At 64.1% G+C, this 18,767-nt stretch overlaps 3 protein-coding genes across 5 annotated transcripts; 1 reads left to right on the forward strand and 2 right to left on the reverse strand.

Moving 5' to 3' along the window:
* Positions 1-63: 63 nt before the first annotated feature.
* LCK (LCK proto-oncogene, Src family tyrosine kinase) lies at positions 64-10,953 on the reverse strand. Of its 3 annotated transcripts, XM_030038176.2 has the most exons (13): positions 9,113-9,290; positions 5,848-5,954; positions 5,656-5,737; positions 5,478-5,568; positions 5,218-5,316; positions 4,965-5,068; positions 4,700-4,849; positions 4,282-4,434; positions 3,006-3,185; positions 2,511-2,587; positions 2,244-2,397; positions 1,589-1,720; positions 64-1,279 (listed from the first exon to the last, which is right to left on the reverse strand). In XM_030038176.2, exons 2-13 carry the CDS (start codon positions 5,947-5,949, stop codon positions 1,077-1,079), a joined length of 1,527 nt encoding a protein of 508 aa, XP_029894036.1. In that variant the 5' UTR covers positions 5,950-5,954; positions 9,113-9,290; the 3' UTR covers positions 64-1,076. The 3 variants fall into 3 exon arrangements, with proteins under 3 accessions (XP_029894036.1, XP_040984983.1, XP_040984982.1); XM_041129049.1 differs by lacking the exon at positions 9,113-9,290 and adding an exon at positions 10,886-10,953 and having other exon boundaries at positions 5,478-5,737; XM_041129048.1 differs by having other exon boundaries at positions 5,478-5,737.
* FAM167B (family with sequence similarity 167 member B) lies at positions 10,882-12,618 on the reverse strand. Its single transcript, XM_030038182.2, has 2 exons — positions 12,118-12,618; positions 10,882-11,506 (listed from the first exon to the last, which is right to left on the reverse strand). Exons 1-2 carry the CDS (start codon positions 12,406-12,408, stop codon positions 11,243-11,245), a joined length of 555 nt encoding a protein of 184 aa, XP_029894042.1. The 5' UTR covers positions 12,409-12,618; the 3' UTR covers positions 10,882-11,242.
* Positions 12,619-13,051: 433 nt separating this feature from the next.
* LOC115351468 (myotubularin-related protein 9-like) lies at positions 13,052-18,528 on the forward strand. The gene is given in 13 exon segments (XM_041129047.1): positions 13,052-13,207; positions 13,251-13,567; positions 14,171-14,448; positions 15,039-15,147; positions 15,485-15,610; positions 15,744-15,917; positions 16,069-16,218; positions 16,220-16,287; positions 16,408-16,569; positions 16,705-16,846; positions 16,936-17,156; positions 17,366-17,517; positions 17,647-18,528. Coding segments are annotated over 11 exon segments (1,665 nt in total). The 5' UTR covers positions 13,052-13,207; positions 13,251-13,567; positions 14,171-14,251; the 3' UTR covers positions 17,811-18,528.
* The last annotated feature ends 239 nt before the right edge of the window (positions 18,529-18,767 follow it).

Here is an 18,767-nt window from a genome sequence, read left to right on the forward strand (position 1 = left end):
TCGGGGAGGGGCGCTCCGCCCCCTCCCGCCCGCCGACCAATAGGAAAAATGGCAGCGGCGGGAGAGAGCGGGCGCGGGGGTAGCTAGCAGGCTAGGCGGAGCGGCGGGGTGCCTGGGCTGTACCACCGCCGCGGGGGCGGCGCCGTGCGGGCTGGACCATCGCTGGGGCGCGGGGGGCGGGCAAAAGGGGAGAGGGTCCAGGTGGGCGGGGCGGAACCATTCGGGGGGGGGGGGGGGCAACAGCACCAGGTGGGGCTGAACCATCCGTGGGGGGGGGGGGGAACACGGGCACGGTAGAGGCCGCTACCAGCAGCCAGGCCCCGTCCCCGGCCTTTCCCACCCGGGGTCGGCGAGAGTGGGGCCGTGGAGGTCTCACACAGCCGGGGTCGGCGTGAGAGGGGCCTCGATGCCCCAGCAGCACCCCAGGGTGACGTTGGTGTGAGTCGGGGTCTATCCCTTGAGGGCATCACCCTGCTTGCCCCATGGCGGCCTGGCCTCCCCCAGGGCCGCAGCGAGGCCCCACGGCCACCGCCAGTGCAGAGGCCTTTATTTCCCCAAAACGTTACTGGACAAGGTCCTGCAGACACCATGGGGGCAGAAAGAGCATCCCATGGCCAAGGGCTGGGGCGGCCATCGCTTGCGAGGAGGGGGTACCTGCCACCACTGGGGTGGAGGGTGTGAAGGAGGAGGCGAGGCCCAGCCAGAGGGGTGCAAGGGGGCTGGCGTGGACCCTGGGCAGCCTCCTGTGGGGCTGGCAGCTGGATTTGCACTCAGGCAAGCACAGGAACAGCGTGGTGGGCACCCACTGGGCCCCGCACAGCTCCACCAGAGCTCCCGCAGCACCAGCCCTCTGCTCTTTGGAGTCACTTGTCGGCTTTGGCCATCCGTCGCCTTCTGGGGGGGGGTGAAATCTGCTGCTCCAAAGATTTGAAGCGTTTCAAATCTTTACTGCTGAGGTCCAGGCAGTGTTCGCCAATGCCCCAGGGTGATGTGTATGGAGTCTGTGGGGACCTGGTGCAAGGGGGAGTGCCCCCGGGCACCCCAATGCAAGGGTGTCCCAGCCGCTGCTGGGGTCCTCACGGCTGCTGCTGGTACTGGCCCTCGGTGGCAGTGAAGAAGTCCTCCAGCACACTCTTCATGTAGTCAAAGGTGGGACGTTCCTCGGGCCTCTCCTTCCAGCACTGCATCATCAGTTCGTACAGCTCCTGCGGGCAGTTGTCTGGCTGCGGCATGCGATAACCACGCTCCAGGTTCTGTATCACCTCGGGGTTGGTCATCCCTGCAAGGACAACATGCACAGCACTGAATTTAGGTCACCCCCGTGTCACAGGCAGCACCCTACATTTGCAAATCCCACGGGGATGTTTCTTTCCCCCTCTATTGCCTCTGAAACCCCCGGTGGCTTTTGGGCCGTGGCTGGCCACGTGCATCGGGAAGCAGTCGAAACCATCACGGGCTGGCAGGGAAGGGAGCCAGATGGGGCGGCTCAGAGCGTGTGTGCGTGCGGGAGTGCATGCACACACTCGTGGGTGTGCGCTTGCGTGTGTGTGCGAGCCCTTCTGCCGCGCAGCTGCTGGGAAATCCTGACCTGGATATGGGATCCGGCCGTAGGTGACGATCTCTGTGAGCAGGATGCCGAATGACCAGACATCGGACTTGATCGTGAACGTCCCATAATTAATAGCCTCCGGTGCCGTCCACTTAATGGGGAATTTAGCCCCTGAAAAACAGCAGGAGGGGAGAAAATAAAACATTACGGCTGAGCTGGAAACGTTCCTCTCTGTTTAACCTGACATGACAACCCCGAGTCAGCCTCTGTCCCTGCTGTATGCCTGGGGATGAGCTGTGTCTGGTGGCAGCCCCCCCCCCACCGGCTGCTTGGCTGGCTGCAGAGCCCCCGGCACAGGCTGGCATCCCTGCAGCGGGCCAGCACGCCTGTTCCTGCAGTAGCCACCAGATAGGGCTGTCACCCCACAAAAGCAGGGTTGGGTGGGCATGGAGGGTCCCACAGCCCCCCTCCGGTTCAGGGAAGAGAGATGGAGGGGGGAGAAGGACCACCGCACCCCCCATTTGCTTCCCTCTCCCAGGGCTGCGGGCAGTCCTGCAGCTCCCGGGGCACCGCGGGGACCCTCAGAAGAGGCTGGGGTGGGTGGGGGTTTTCCTCCTGCGGCCCCAAGCTGTGTGCACCCCAAGAGTGGGGCTCGGTGGGGGCACACGTGGGGCCGGGGCAGTGGGAAACGCACCCTCGCGAGCCGTGTACTCGTTGTCCTCGATGAGGCGAGCCAGCCCGAAGTCGGCGATTTTGCAGCACAGGGTGTCCGACACGAGGATATTGGCGGCCCGCAGGTCGCGGTGGATGTAGTTTTTGGCCTCGATGAAGGCCATGCCTTCGGCAATCTGCGGTTTGGAGTAATTGTAATTAATAGCTGCCAGCCCGAGCAGGGCAGCCCCAGCTCCAGCCCTGGCAGAGCCTTCCCCACCAGCAACCCCACGGCTCCGTCCCCCCTCACCTGTGCGGCCATGTCCAGCAGTTTGTTGACGCTGAGCTTGACTCCTTCCGAGGTCTTGAGGAAGTCCACGAGGCTGCCTGCAATGAAGGCAGCAGGTCTCAGCAGCAGGCAGGCACGCTGCCTCCCCCCTTGGCATCTGTTGGGGCTGGGGATCATGGTGGTGGGGTCACCAGGGCACTGTCCCCCACTGCAACACCGAACGTGGGGCCGGGCAGCTCACAGCCCCTGGAAAGGCAGGCAGGAGTGGATGGGCAGGAGACCACCCTGCCTGCAAGGTCCTTTTCCCCCTGCCAGGGCTGACCCCTGAGCTCCCAGCTGGTGACAGAGCCGTGATGCAAAAGCAGAGTGCGGGGAGGCAAAGGATGCTAAAAGCAGCTCAATAAACAAATGCCAGCACTGACCGCTGGACAGGAGCAGCCAAGAGCCGAAAGACCACGGCTCTTCACAGCCCCCAGCCACCCCCACCCACGGTGGGCAGCACCCAGGTGCCCTCACCCTTCTCCATGTACTCTGTGATGATGTAGATGGGCTCCTTCGTCACCACGGCGTAAAGCCGCACCAGCCGTGGGTGCTGCAGGTTCTTCATGAGGTTGGCCTCTGCCAGGAAGGCGCTGGGTGACATGCTGCCCTGCTTCAGGTTTTTGATGGCCACCTTGGTGTGGCCATTGTAGAAGCCTGCAGAGAAATGGGGCGGACCGTGATGGGGGAGAGGGACCCCATCACCAAGCACGGCCGGGGGATGCGTGGCAATAGCGGTGCTGGTGGAGGAGGCAAATGTGGGGGCTGCTCTGTGGATCTAGAGCATCCAAACCCAAGACTGCACAAGTAAGAGGTGTTGGAGATTCCAAAGGTGGGCTGAAGACGGGAAGAGGACCCTCGCTCCCTGGAGGACTGTTGCAGTGGGGCCGGAAGGCTTTTGGAGGCACTCACAGCTCCGTATTGATCACCTGGGCAAAAACCTGTACCCGCATTTTAACCCACCAGGCAGATATTTTTACCTGTGGCTTTCAGCCACCAAGAGGAAAGGAAGCTGTTGGTTTCTGGGCTTTTAACTGCAGGGGCAGCTGGGGGAGCCAGGCAGCGATGCCAAAGCCTGGCTCCTGTTGGGTACCCAGAGAAGACTTTGTGGGACAGCCAGCACTCGTGGGAGCAAAGGCAGGGACGCCGCTCCGGGGCTGCAGGACAGGATGGAGGGGAGCAGGGCAGCCCCAGTGCCTTCCCCACTGCGGCACCTGGGGAGCAGGAGGTGCTTTTGTGGCTGGATCGCAGCACGCTCGAGGCCCCGTACTGCCTGCAAGCCCCCAGCTGCTCCCAGCGTCGGAGCGACAGCCACAACAAGGGCCATTTCCCGTGCGGAGCCACGCACGGTGCTCGCGGGCCCCATGCCAAACCCGGCAGCTGCTCTCACAGTGAGCAGAGCCCAGCTCGATGAGGACATGGTGCAGCCCCCGTGCATGCACACCTGCACTGGCACACCCGTCCCGGCGATGGGTGCCTGCCCGGGCAGCGGTGCAGGGGTCCGGGTGACCAGGGATGGGAGAAGGGGGAAGCTTGGGCTGCTCTGAGTAAACCAGAGCTGCCCCTGGGCTGCTCTAGCTGCTGGCTTTCTCCCTTTTTCCAGGGCCCTTGTAAAAAGCCAAGATCCCACGCTTGGGGCTGTGCTGGCTGCTCCATGCAAGACCCCAGCTGGGGACACCGCGGGGCCCAGCTGACGCTGCCCACACCAGTGGCCTCAGCCGGGAGGAAGCACCCCAGTTTCACCCTGACTCACCCATCCAGACTTCTCCAAACTGCCCTGCTCCCAGCTTCTCCACCAGCTTCAGCGACTCCCGTGGCACCTCCCACTCATCCTGCCACCATGGCTTCTGTGGCTTCTGGGTCCGGCAGGGCTTGCCGAGGCGGGTGCACAGCCCGTCGGAGCTGCCTGCAGCGCAGGGGGAGGCAGAGCCAGAGTCAACGCAGGCAGAGGGCACAGGGTGCCCAGCACAAGCTAATGACTTTGCTGGGGCACGGGTAGCAGCATGTCCTGCTCATCCCATCCCATCCCCATCTCATCCCATCTCATCCCATCCCATCCTCATCCCCATCCCATCCCATCCTCATCCCCATGCCCATCCCCATCCCCTGCCTGTAGGCAGGATCAGTCCCTGGACCACTGGTTCCCCCCCCAGCCCCTGGACAACACATACGTGTGTAATACTCCACCAGCTCGTGCAAACTGCTGAAGGTGACGCGGGGGGAGATGTAGTACCCCCCGTTGTCCATGTTGCGGATCTTGTAGTGCTTCACCGTCTCTCCCTGGTTCTGGTCGAAGTCCCTTACCGACAATGAGTAGGAGCCTGGGGAGACGGGGGGACCGTGTGGGTGCAGGACCCCAGCACTCCTCCTGTGCTTCCCCAGTGCCTTTCCCAGTGCCCGCAGCAGGAGACGCCGGCAGGACCCGTGGGACGGTACCTTTGGTGGTCTCGCTCTCCCGGATGAGGAAGGAGCCGTGAGTGTTGCCTGATGCCAGGAGCTGCCGCTCCGCATCCTTGCGGCTGATGTTTTTGAAGAACCACCTGGGAACATGGGGCAGAGTTATGGCTGGGGGGGGGGGGGGTCAAGCCACCTTCACCCACCGGAGCTTTGGGGGATGCTTCTGGCACCTTCCTCCACCCTGCTGACATGGCTCCTGCCAGGGCAAGGCTCCTACTCAACCCCTACTCACGGCTCGGGCTCCAGGCTGTTCACCATGGCCACGAAGTTGTAAGGGATCAAACCCTCCTGGCCGGTGGTGAGCGACTGCGCCTTCCACCACTCCCCGCTCCTGCAAGGACACAGCGAGATGAGACCCCCCCCCCAGCTGCCAGGACCCCGCACAGACCCCCCCGACAGCACCGGGACGCCGGCTGGGGAGCCGCGGGGTCGCGCCAGCGTGGGTGCTGGGGCGCCAGCGTGGGTGCTGGGACGCCATCGGCGCTCGCTCACTCTTCCAGGATGCGGAGCTTCTCGCCCTTCCGCAGCCCCAGGTCCCCGTCGTGCTTGGGCTCGTAGTTGTACAGGGCCACCACCAGCTTATCTGGGAGGACAAGCGGAGGGGCAGGGGGGGTGGTGGCCAACTGGGGGGTTTGACCACAGCCACCCCCCTGCCACGGCCGGACCTTACCTTGCAGCGGGGAGCATGGCGGAGACGTGGCCTCGTAGGACACCAGGGGGTCTTGCACCTCGGAGCCGTTGCGGATCAGCCTCTGCCAGGGGACGAGGAGCCCGGTGAGCCCTCGCCTTCCCGGGATTTGGCCATCCCACGGCCACCTCCGGAGGCGTTCAGCTACCGGGATGGGGGACGGGGTGTCCTCACCTGGCGCTTGCTGTCGGGCTCGATGGGGTAATTGCAGTGCTCACAGATATCGATGTTCTCGATCCAGTCCTCATCGTAGTCCGAGCTGCAGCAGCAGCCCATGGTGGCTGCAAAGGGGCAAGAGGCGGTGAGGGAAGCCTTCGCACCGCCGGCCCCAGCCTTGCCTCTCCTCCCGCTCCAGCGCATCCCCATCCCCGGCTTCCCACATTGCATGGCTCGTCCCACACGCTCCCCAGGTCCTCAGCTGAACTGGGAGCATCCTCTGACTCTCCGTCACTAGCCATATTTCCTCCTAATTTCGTTCTGGCTTTGTTAATTAAAAACACTGAAGGCAATTAGTCCCCAGCCTGAGGCTCCCCTTTCCCACCACTACAGCATGGCGTTGCCTTCTTCCCCGGCTCCTTCCCACCCTGCGGCCCTTGGGCTGATCCCTATGTTCTCCATCTAGATAACAATCTAAACATGAATATCCCATTAGCAATTAATACGTTCTTGCATGGTCCTGCAACGTGTGTTTTATGAGGTTTGGCTGGACCAGGCACCTCCCCGGCCCTAAAAATGGCTCCTGGGGTCAGAAGTGGATGCGAGTGCTCACCCACCCACGCTGCATCGCCTCTGATTTCCTTCCCCCCAGGGCTCTCATTAACCTTCCCCCCCTGCCCCCACCCCAGCCGTGCGTTCGGCCCTGTCGCTGTGCTCCTGTTTCTCCTGCATCAAGGATGTTCTTTAAACCCACATCCCTGCTCGGGGACCCCTCATTCTCGGCAGCTCACCCTGAAACATCAAGAACCCCCCAACCTCAAGCATCAGCCCTGGCTACGGTGATGCCAAGACAGTGCAGGGCTGCGACCCGGGGTCCCCGGCACCGTGGTGTGGGCACCGGGGCACCGGGGCAGCGATGCCACGAGTGTCGCGTGGGCTCTGCAAACCACCTGGGTAGCTCGTGCCTTCCCGCAAAAGCTGAGCGCAGCACAGAGCCAGGAGCCCCGACGGTGCGTCACAAGGAAACGGCAGCCCACGGCCCTGGAAAAAGCTCTTCTGCAGAATCCCCCACGCCTACGCCACCGGGATTTATCTCCACCAAGACCTGGCCCCCAACCCCTCTTTTCCAGGCTCTGCCCAGCAGGTCTGGGGGCCGGGGCACAGTTTCCACCGGTACTGGGTGCCAACGGCAGGGCTGGGACCCCCGCGCTGCCAAAAGCCATCCCAGGTGTCTCTGCCCCCAGCACGCAAAATCAGCGGCCACTTTTGCAAACGCCGAGCGGGAGGTCTTATCTGGCAGCGAGGCAGTGCAGCTGCGAGGGTCCCCATCCTCGCCGTGCCCTGCAACGAGCCGGGTCCCCGGCAGGCTGGCTGAGCCCCAGGAGCTGCTTTACTGGGAGATGCCGGCTGCCGGCACTGCCGACACCGTTTTCTCCTTGGTTTCCTACCCGGGAGCCATTGCGCAGCTGTGTTTTCACAAGCACACACTTAAATCCGCCTCTCTCTGTACTGCCAAGGAGGGCACGGCAGCGGGAGCTTCGTTTGAGCTTGTGCCCCCTTGGGCAGCTGGGGACACAGGGAAGAGCATCGCAGGGGGTCCCCAGGGAGGGTGCGGGGTCCCCAGGGGGAGGGTGTGGGGTCCCCAGGGTGCTGCCAACCCCCAGTGCCACCAGCCGCAGCCGTCAGAGCCTGCTGTCAGGTCTGGCTCTGCAAACCAGGACCCAACTCCCTCAGGGACAGGGTCGGTGCGGCTCTTTCGGCATCCACGGCAGGGACACGGGCGCTGTCCCCACGGCGCTGCCTCGGGATGCCCACAGCCTCGGCGGCCGACGGGCAATTTTGGCGAGGAGAGGGCAGACGAGCGAGCCCCCCCCCCCCTCCCCACGCCATGCAACGCTGCTTTGGGGACTCAAACACTAAAAACCACCCTGGTGCCTTCAGCTTTTGGTGACACCTATTTGGCAACACACTTTGGCACCCAAAAAGGGGTTTGGCCACGCTGCAGTGCCCCGCTGAAGGCAGGAGGAACAGGCAAGGCCCCGGTGATGCCCAGGCAGCAGCAAAGCCCGTACCCAGCCCCAAGCACAACCCCGGCCCCGCAGAGAAGCCCCCACTCTCCCAGAGCTGCCCGCAGCCCTTCAAACGCCTTTACCAAAGGCGAGCACTGCCAGGAGGTGTTTTTTCCTTCCTGCACGAAGCCGAGGTGGGGAGGGAGGTGCTGCTATTGTGCCTTTTTTTCTTATGTACTCAAGCCACAGCGTAATTTCCACCGAGCAGCCGTTTCACCTGCGTGGCGCGAGGGCCACGCCGGTGAAATGGGGCGTTTGAAGTCTGATTTTGTGACTGCATCTGTGCAACCGAATTTCTCGTGCCAAGGCTGCCTGGGAGGGATGTGTAGGCGCCTCTGCCCCTTGCCTCGCCATGTTCCCGGGGAGGTGTCTGTGTGTATGGATGTACATGGGTGTGCAAGCATGTCCTCGCAGGGCCGTGTATGTGCCTTTCCCTGGCTTTGCTCGGGATCGTGTCCGGACTCCCTGGCTCTTGCTGGCCCTTCCGCACACGTCTTCTCTGGCCAGGTCCGGTTGGTTTGTTCACAAGCGTGGGCGGGCGTGAGGAGGGCTGAAGGCTGGGCTGACTCCGTCCCTGATGCTCTTCAAGGCTCACTGGGGTGTCCCCAAGCCAGCTGTGACCCAGCTGGACAGTCAGCCCCACGCTGGCACAGCCTCGCAGAGACGGGAAGGACCAGGGCCCCAGAGCTGCCATCACAGCAGGGAAGTGTTTGCACTGAGACGGCACCAAAACCAGGCGTATCTCAGTGTCTGAACCCCCCAAACTGGGCAGTGGAGCCCGAGGGACCGGCACTAACCCACTGCCTGTCCCTCAGCTGCTCTTGCCCACAACTGGGCAGGCGGGAGCCTGGCGTTGGGGACAAAACTCCTGCTTTGCCCTGGAAATGGGGGCTCGGGGAGAGCCCTGCGAGGGGGCCGGCGCTCCCACCCCGGGCAGGCCCCCCCGTTGGGCAAGAGGGCATCAGGGCAGCGGCTTTCACCCCAACTGGGAGGCCACAGAGGAATGGGGAGCACAGCCCAGCTCCCCCCACCCCTCACCCAGGCACCAGCGCTCCCATCCCCCTGCAGCAACAAGCCTGAACCCCATTTCCATCTCTGCGAGGGGCAACCTTGGAGAGCGCGACAGGACCCCCGCCCACCCTCCGCAGGCACCCGGGTGGTCCCCGGCTCCCATCTGGAGGGTGCAAACCCTCTCACCCCCAACTCCCCATTACCTGTCGGCAGCAAGGCGAGGACCAGCTGCTCTCAGACTCCCATGGCCCGGCAGCAAGAGCGAAGGCACCGTCCCCGCTCACGTCCTCTCCATCCCCGGCAGGAGCACGGCGACCCTCTGGGGAGCAGAGACGAGCCCCCCGCACGCGGGCGCGCGCTCCCCGCTGCCGCCGCTCACTCTTGCTCACTGCCTGCCCTGGTTTCCTGCCTCATGAGCAAACTCTAGAGAAGCTGGTTCGCAGTTCGCGCACGACCGCAAGAGCTAGTGACAAACCCCGATGGCTTCCTGCCATCCCCAGCACCGAGGGTCCCTGCTCTGTGTGCCCACCCCGGCCACTGACCCCCAAGGACCGGGTGGGCAAGGGGATGCTGAGCCCCGTGGCCAGCAGAGGAGTGGGGTCCCATGGGCTGGGAGATGTGCTGCGAGGGGCCGGCGATGGGCAGGGGATTGTCACCCGCTGCCTGGGCAGTCCCGGCTAGCTGAGTCCCCCGGTCCCCTGTGCTGTCCCCTCTCCGGTGCTCGGCGTGGGCAGGCTGGCAGTGCTGTGTACGAGCCCCCCCCCCCCCGACCCTGTCAGACCCTACGCAGGTTGTGGGACTCATCCTGCACCCCGCAGCCCCCGCTTTGGCCGTCACCACCAGGTCACCCCAGACCCTGGCACCCCGAGAATCACGGTGACAGGGGCTGAAGCCAAGGGGACGCGTTGTGCCCCAGCCGGGCTGTCAGCCTTGTTTTTTTGGAGACAGCTCAGAGCAGAGCAACCACAACCCTATTGTCTTGGCTTTTGTGATCAAACATGAAGCCACAGGTACCTGCCGGCTGCTCTGCGAAGGCACAGGCAGGAAGCCCATCTGTGTCGGGGGGAGGCTGTGGCAGCCTTGGGGGGGGGGGGGGGGCACCGCCGTGGCAGCACCGGACGCAGCACCCACCCCGGCAGGGACATTTCCCAGGGTCAGCCGCGCAGCCCCATTCCCAGCGCCCTCCCCAACGCCGTGGGTGCCCCAGGCAAGGGGTGATGGGGAACGCTGCCAGGCCCTGGGGTGTGCCGCAGACTCGGGGCGCACATCGGGTTCTCCCTGTGTCCTGCCGCTACCCTGGGAAGGAGAAACAGCCCCCAAAGTTGTCCCCGGATCACCCCACAGCTTCCCTGGGTCGCCCCACAGCTTCTCCGGCGCTGCTTCCGAAAAGCATTCTGTGAAAGTCACATCCCCAAGCAGCAACTTCTTTCGTAAAGGGTTTGATGTTAATGGAGGAAGGGAAAAAGCCAAAAGCAAACCCCTCTGGTGAAGGCAGTGTTGTCAGCCCTGGCTTGTACTACCCCCAGGATCCCTCCTGCTCCCAGCGCAGTGCTGCAGGGGCTCGGACGGGGGCACGGGGGCTGCCGAACCCTGTGTTCAGCCTCCAGCACCTCCTGGCCTCAAGCCTCAAAAACAACCCCTCCATTCGCAGCCGGTTTGGTGACGAGCATTTCCTGCAGCGGTGCAGCCCGAGCACCCACCCGCTGCCAGGGGCATCCCGGGGAGAGGCTGGCAAGGAGGTCCCCAAAGCAGAGACACTGTCTCTCCAGCACGGCACCGTCCTACAGCAGAAACCAGTGAGAAGCCACCCACCCTACGAGCCAGAGCCCTGGGGAGCAGCCAGGGAAGGGGTGATAGCAGCATGGTCCCCCCCTGCCACCCCCAGATCCCCCACAGTGAAGAGCCGGGAGCCACATCTAGAGGCACAGGCAGGTGCCCAGGTGCATGCAAAATAAGGAAAAAACATCAGCTCTCACCTTCACCTCCTTTTATTTCTCCTCAAAGGGCTGCTACCCACATTTTCCATGGTGGTCGATCCCATCATCTTTAGGGACAGGGCACGGGGTGCCCCAAAACACCCTGTGCCCAGTGGGGATGGTGGCATTTCCCATGCCACCGTGGCATGGCATGGCATCGCCCTCAGGGCAGGGCTGGCAGCACCACTGGCCCAGTACTGCCTGCCCCGAGGGAGCTCAGCCCCAGCAGCAGCTCCGCAGTCCCTGAGGCATTTTGGAAGGGATCCTCGAGCCCTACCAGGTCTGGGTGCACCCATGGGTGCCTGCAAGGCTCCCATCTGGGCTTGGTGCAGAGCGTTCCGCGGGGTCCCGCCGTGCTTAGCAGAGGGAGAACCGTCGAGAGTTGATGTTCATGCGGGTGACTCCGATGTGCTTGAGCGGCATGGAGAGGAGGAAGGCGGCCTTAGGCGGGATGTTGCAGAGCAGGTCCGAGTCTTCCTCGCAGCCCTCAAGGCCGAAGGTAGCGTCGTCCAGCATCTCCTTGTGCTGGTGGCAGGCCTGCTCCACCTTCAGCCGGTGCAGCTGCGCCCGCAGGCGCATCAGCTGCTGCGCCAGGCGCTGGTCTGCAGCCTGCATCTCCCGCTGCACGGGGAGATGGGCATCAGGCTCGGAGCAGGACCGGCCGTCGGGTCAGCTGCCCGGGCAGCGGGGATGCTGAGGCAGCAGGGTTGAGGTTTGGTCAGGGCACAAACCCACCGGGGACCACGTGCACACGTGGCCTTGAGATCAGCATAGAGCCCACGCACGCAGTGCCAGGGTCGGCACGGGGTCTGTGCCGGGGTCGCAGCCCGGGGTCAGCTCAGATGCCCGTGGGTTTGTACCCGCATGGCTGTTGCTGCCTGTGCCACCCCATGAAAGTCACCGCAGCCGTGCCACCAGCGGAGCAGGCAGGAGCGGGTGACAAGCGCAGACCCTGACAGAGCCGTGACCCCCCAGGGGACACGGGCAGACCTGTGGCACTGCAGAGCCACACGCGCCTTGCAAAAAGCCACGTACTCTGGCCGTGCTGGGCAAAGAAGCAAAGCACGGCGCTGCAGCTGGAGCGCTCCGGCCCCCACGCATCCCATCGCTGCTGCATGAGGTTGGGCTGCAAGCGCTCCCTCTGCACAGCGAAGCCCCACAGCCCCATCCCTGCCTTGGGGCTCAGTCCTTGCCCACCCCTTGTGCCCCCCATCCCACCAACATCTACTCACCAGCTCCGTCCTGAGCCACTCCAGAGCTGCCTCCATGGTGGCAAAGCCACAGATGCCACCATCCCACTTGTCCTCGGGGTGCCCAGGGCCCAGCTCTACCCCCCGTGCCCCCCCAGGGGTCCGGCTGTGCCAGGGCTGGCCCCGTACCCGGGCTTCCCACTCCAGGTAGGAAGGTCGCCGTGTCTGCAGCTTCAGCTTGGCCGTCAGCGCCTTTACGCTGTCCAGGCTCTCCTCTTCCCAGGTGGGCTCCTCCTCACCCAGCTCCTTGAACTTCAGCTGGCCAAAGGACATAGTGGCACCCACCGGAGCCCCCCAAAACCTTTGGGTGAGCTCTCGCCCCCTCAAAGCCCCCGTGCAAACAGAGACTCTACCCCGCTACACCTACAGAGCAAAGAGCGCCCTGACCACGGACACCCACCCCCTCTCCCCAGCTACACCCGAGTCCCGGCTATTTATTCACCCCCAGAACAATAAAGGTTGGGGACGCCGAGGACGATTCTAACGGGCAGGAACTTTCCTTATCCCGAGGAGTGCAAAGGAGGGAGCTTTTTTTTTTTGTTTTGTTCGGTGGCGGTTTTGTTGGGGTTTTTTTTTCCTTTTTTCTTTTTTTTTTTTTTTTCCTTTTTTTTTTCTTTTTTTAGCATTATTGTCTCCAGCTGGGAGGAGACTCCCTGTTCCCCGGGAGGAAACCTTCACCGGGACGTACTGGCAAGGAGGAGCAGGGATGATTTATCCCCGGGCGCAGCCGCCTTCCCGCACCCGGCTGGGGGTGGTGGGGGGGAGGCCAAAAAAAGCCCAAGGAAGGAAAAAGAAACCGGTGGGGGCTACGGGGGGGGGGGGGGGGGGCAGCTGGGGTCCCGTATCCCGGCCGGGCCGTTAAGGTGGAACCGCGTCAGGATCCGGCCGCTGTCCCCGTTCCCCCGCCCCACCCGGCGGTGCAAGCCGCCCCGGGGCCGGGCTACCTTAAACCCGACATCCGCCGGGCGCGGAGCCCTGCGCCGAGCTGCCGTCCCCGCCGTCCCGGTAAAGCTGTGCGGGGCAGCGGCCGCCTCCAGGCTTGCACCCCGAGGTCTCCTGCTTGCACCCCGAGGTCTCCTGCTTGCACCCCGAGGTCCCCTGCTTGCGCGCTGAAGTCCCCTGCTTGCACCCCACGGTCCCCTGCTTATGCCCAGCAGTTCTCTGTTTGCACGCTGAGGTCCTCTGCTTGCACCCCAGGATCCCTGGTGCGCCCCACAATCTCCCGCTTGCACCCCAAGATTCTTGCTTGCACCCCAAGGTCCCTTGCTTGCACCCCAAGGTCCCTTGCTTGCACCCCAAGGTCCCCTGCTTATGCCCAGCAGTTCTCTGCTTGCACCCCGAGGTCCCCGCTCGTACCCTAAGGTCCCCTGCTCGCACCCTGAGGTCCCCCGCTTGCACCCGGAGGTCCCCGCCAGCCGCCGAACCCGAGCAGGTAAGTACAGGGGTGGCCAGGGCAGGCAGCGCTGCCAGCCGCTCAACCCTCCTCCTCCTCGCCCAGGGCACTTGGCAGCAGCTTCTGCTCCATCCCCAGGCCCGGGGGTGCCTGTGGGTGCAGGCAGAGCCCACGGGGCCGCGGGAGCCAGGGTCAGGTTGGTGCCGGTGGTCTGGCAGCGGTCGACGCAGCACCGAACAGCCCCAGCGCGGCAGGCCCCACCGCAGGCAGGAAAGGACCCAGAGCTGCTCCCTGCAAGGCAGCAGTTGCATTTTCACCAGCCACCAAAAATGCCCCCCCCGCAGCGCAGCCAGCATCAGGTGCAGGGTACCTGGCTTGGGGTCTGGGCGCTGCCGGGGAGCCTGGAGCCAGCTCAGCCCCCTCTGCCCTGTGCCTCAGTTTCCCCATCTGCAATGACAGCATTGCTGGGGGGGGGAGAAATGTCACGCTTCCCTGCGTTTTGCAGCGAAGAGGCTCCATATGCTATAAGTGACAATGTAAACAAGAGGGGGGTGAGGCTATAGGGCCCAGCGTGACAAAGAGGGAAGAGGGGGTTTCCAGGCTGGGCTCTGCAGCTGCAGGATTTCCCCTTTCTCTCTCCAGCCCCGAGGCAGCCGCTGGCCGCAGGTCCCTGTCCCTGGCAGAGGCAGGCTACGCCGAGGCTCGGCGGCTGCCGGCACCGCCATGGAGTTCGCCGAGCTGATCAAGACGGCGACAGTGGAGAGCGTGCTGCTGTCGTGCGCGGGGCTACCGGCGGTGAAGGGCACCCTGTGCATCACCAGCCACCACCTGCTCCTCTCCTCCTGCCCCGGGGGGGACAGCCAGCCCGGTACCGTGGAGCTCTGGCTGCTCATCCGCAACGTGGACGCCGTGGAGAAGAGGTGGGTCTCTCCCTACAGTCAGCCCCGCGCTCCCTTCTAGCAGCATCACCCCTGCCTTAGCTGAAGGAGATTCCCCACCGCTCTCCCGGTGCCCACGGCAGAGCACGGCCACCCCACGGTGCTGCCTGCTGAGCCTCGTCCCTCCTCTTCCCCGCGGCCCATGCCAGGGAATGCTCGCGGCACCGGCCATTGACCTCCTCTTCTCCTCTGTGCCTCAGAGTGCAGAATTTAGGCTGGTACCAGCCCCCCCGGACTAACGGCTCCCCACGAGACACCAGGTTTGGCTTTTAACATGCTCTTGGCTCTGCTAACCCGCCCGGCAGTGCCTGGCTTTGTGCTAACCACCGCGGCACCCACCGGGCCCCGGCCAGGGCAGGGAGATGATGGAAATCCCGGCTTCAGACCGGCGTGCCTTTGGTGTCAGACGAGAGCCAGCAATTCGGCACCCACACCCGCACAGCCCTCCCGCTTCGCCCCGCTCGGCTCTCCTGGGGGGAGAGGGCAGCTCAGCGCTGTCGTGTGTCTGTCCGCGTGTCTGTCCGTGTGCGTGTACCAACAGCCAGCCCTGACCCTCCTCCTGCCTCCTCCAGGCTCGCCGGCTCCTCCGGCACCATCACGCTCCGGTGCAAAGACCTGAAGGTGCTGCAGCTGGAGATCCCGGGCATGGAGGAGTGTCTCAACATCGCCAGCTCCATCGAGGTGAGCTCCCGGGTGGCCAGAGAGCCTGGCCCGAGCCGCGTCGGGGTGCAAAGGGTTGGCAGGAGAAAGCAGCCGCCTGCAGTGTTTGCTCTCGGTCTGTCATTAACGTGGGTAAACACTCGGCTCCCGGACAGCGTTGGCAAAGGGTGCCCGAAGAGCTGGTGGTGCCAGCGCCTGCCTGCCCAGCCCTCGCTTGCAGCTGGGACGCGGCCAGGAGCGGGGAACGGGGATGGGGTTTGCAGAGCCCTGGGGACGCAGCGGGGACTTTCCCAGCCGCCTCCGTGCGCTGGTCCATGCCCCCCACCCGTGACCAGCTCCACCTTTGCTCCCGCTCCAGGCCCTCTCCTCGGTGGACTCCGTGATGATGATGTACCCGTTCTTCTACAGACCCCAGAGCCTGAAGCTTGAGGAAGGATGGAACCTTTTCCCCCTCGAGCAGTACTTCCAACAGATCGCCTCGCAGGTGAGCCTGGAGGGGAGAGACCCGGCTAGGCTGGGGGGAGAAGTGACTCCCTGCACCCGTGCCGTGCTGCCCGCTGGGGCTCACGCTGCCGGGGAGGCACCTGAGGCAGCCCCCCACCCCGCATCTCCCCCAGACGAGCCAGTGGCGGCTGAGCAACGTGAACCGGGATTTCACCACCTGCCCCACGTACCCTCCCGCCGTCATCGTGCCGGCGGCGGTGGACGATGATGCCTTGCGGAAGGCTGCCCGTTTTCGGCAGGGCGGGCGATTCCCCGTCCTCAGCTATTACCACCCCAAGAATGGCACCGTGAGTCCATCTCCCCATCCTGCCCCTCATCCCCTCTCCCGCCACTGCCAGCCCTTGAGCGAAGGTGGCTCGAAGCCCCCCCCCCCCATCCTGTGGGGTTGCCCCGGTGCCCCCCCCCGGCTCTCGCTGCCCACCGTCCCTCACCCTGCAGGTGATGCTCCGCAGCAGCCAGCCGCTGACGGGCCCCAATCGAAAGCGCTGCCGCGAGGACGAGATGCTGCTGGGGACGGTCCTGGATGAAGGGGAACGGGGCTTTATCATCGACACGCGGTCGGCCCAGGCGGCGAAGCAGGCTCGGATGACGGGGGGGGGGCACGGAACCCAAGTCCTCCTACCCGCGGTGGAGGAGGCTGCACCGGCCCCTGGAGAGGTGAGGGGTTGTGCTGAGGCTTTGCACGCTCGTGACACCGCCCTGCCAATGGCATGGGGACTCCAGCCCCCCTCAAAAAAGGCTCATCAAGCCCCTGACACCACTTTCCTCCCCTCCCAGGGGCCGCCCGCTGCAGGAGAGCTTTATTAAGCTGGTGGAAGCCTGCAACGACACTTCCATCAACATGGACCGGTGGCTGAGCCGGCTGGAGAGCTGCCGCTGGCTGAGCCACGTCAAGGCAGCCCTGAGCACAGCCTGCCTGGCCGCACAGTGCATGGACAGGTAACAGGGGGGGCTGCCACCCCGCACCCTCTGCTTTCCCCCTTTCAAAGCTCTCAGCGTGACACAAACCTCAGGCATCATCCCGGGCTCGCCGGCACAGCCGGCATCGCCCCGACCGCTTGCGCTTGCCCGCAGGGAGGAGGCCAGTGTGCTGGTGCACGGGGCGGAGGGAACGGACACCACGCTGCTGGTGACGGCGCTGGCCCAGGTGATCCTGGACCCGTCCTGCCGCACGCTGGTGGGCTTCCAGGGGCTGCTGGAGCGGGAGTGGATCGAGGTGAGACCGGCAGTCCCGAGGGGGCTGGGGACCCCAGCCTGGCTGGGCAACCCCTTCACCCCCATTATTCCCCCTCCGGGGTCCCACAGGCTGGCCATCCCTTCCACCTCCGCTGCGCCCGCTCTGCCTACTCCCATGCCCGGCTGAAGCAGGAGGCACCGCTTTTTCTCCTCTTTCTTGACTGCGTGTGGCAGCTGAGCCGCCAGTTCCCCTTCTCCCTGGAGTTTGGGGAGCACCTCCTCCTCACCCTCTTCGACAACGCCTATGCTTCTGACTACGGCACCTTCCTCTGCAACAACGAGAAAGAGAGGTGAGTGGGGCGGGAAGCGGGGACAGCGCTTTCCCTTAGGAGCAAGGCCGTGGTCACCACTGTGACCTTGCGGCAGACCCTGCTGTGGCCAGGGCAGGGGCTGACCCTGCCGGATAGGGCAGAGCGAAGCTTTCCTGGACACAGCTTGGGTCACACCAAGCCCCACCACTCCCAGCAGGGACTGGAAACTCGTCTCAACTCTCCCATAGGTGCCTGTGTAAAGTGAAGGAGAGCACGCACTCCCTCTGGGCTTGGCTGAACCAGCCTGGGGAGAAGAAGAAGTACCTGAACCCTCTCTACTCGCACAACGCCCTGGTCATCTGGCCCTCCGTCGAGCCCCAGAGCATCCAGCTCTGGCAGGGTAAGCTGGGTCCAGTGCTCTCTAAACCCATCTTCAGCTCCGAGCTGAGCTGCGTGAGGGAAAGCTGCTCTGCTTTTCCCTCTCTCGACAGGGCACTGCTGAAATAACACACAGCCCCTTCTCTCCTAGGTTTATTCTTCCGATGGATCCGTTCATCCCAGTACCTGGACGAGGCCTGGGCAGAGATCGAGCGGTTAGTAGAGGGCAACAAACCCCCTGTCAAGGAGAGTGCAGGGAACAGGCTGAGCCGGTCCCTCTCCGACCCCGCTGCCCGGACAGAGAACGAAAGATGAACGGCAGCACGGGCAATTCGGTCCCCGCGGGCTGCCGGCCCAAGGTGATGCTGCAGCTTTCCGTGGGAAGCGCTGTGCAGGACACAGGCCCCACCGAGCCCGGAGGACAGCTCTGGTGGTGCGGACACAGACTCCCTTTCACAGCCTCTGGGCTGCGCAGACTGAGCTTGTTTCAGTAAAGTGCTCTCTCTCGCAGCCCAAGCCTGCTTTTCTGCTCTTACATACGGGCAGAAGCAGCCCCGCTCCCTCGCAAGCGAGGGTCCTTCCCGCTCTCTTTCCCAGCGGGATTTCAGCAGCAGCGGCGGTGCAGAAGGGCAGGAGGCAGGGGGAGGTCGATGTGCCCAGCAGCATTGGCCTCCAGCAGCTCCCACCGCGGCGTGCCTGGCTCGCAGCCCCTGCCCAGCTGCCAGACGCAGTCAGCAGAGCAAGAACTAAGCAGCAGAACACACTAAACCCCCAAGACCCTCTCCACAAAGGGCACACTGGTCGCCCATGTTGCGTTAGTTGCTCCTAGCTGGGAGCCAGGCTGGGAAATCTGCCCTTGAACCCAGTTTTGAGGAAGGAAAGAGATACAAACCACCCCTCCAGACAGACAGACACAGGGTGAGAGGGCTGGAAGGATGAGGATTTGCAACACAAGCATGCTAGTGCAGGAAATAACTGTTCCATGAGGAAAGTTGGCTCAGGGTCAGTCTAGCAAATAAACAAAGCACCAGAACTGGGCGCGTGCGTGTCATCTGGAAAACAATGACTGGCTGCTGCGCTTCCAGCCTGTTCACACTTCAGGGCCGGACCTGAACCATAGCTGCAGATCCTCCCTGGGAAAGAGTTAACCTAGGCCTGGGGCGGACAGAGTCCCCAGGAGTAACAGCACTGCTGGCTGCCCATGGGTGGGGAGCAAGGCACCGCCAACAGATCCGGGAAAGCAAAGCATTCGGGATAATTTTGTTCCAGATC

Source organism: Aquila chrysaetos, chromosome 16 (assembly GCF_900496995.4).
Source record: "Aquila chrysaetos chrysaetos chromosome 16, bAquChr1.4, whole genome shotgun sequence".
NCBI lineage: Eukaryota > Metazoa > Chordata > Aves > Accipitriformes > Accipitridae > Aquila > Aquila chrysaetos.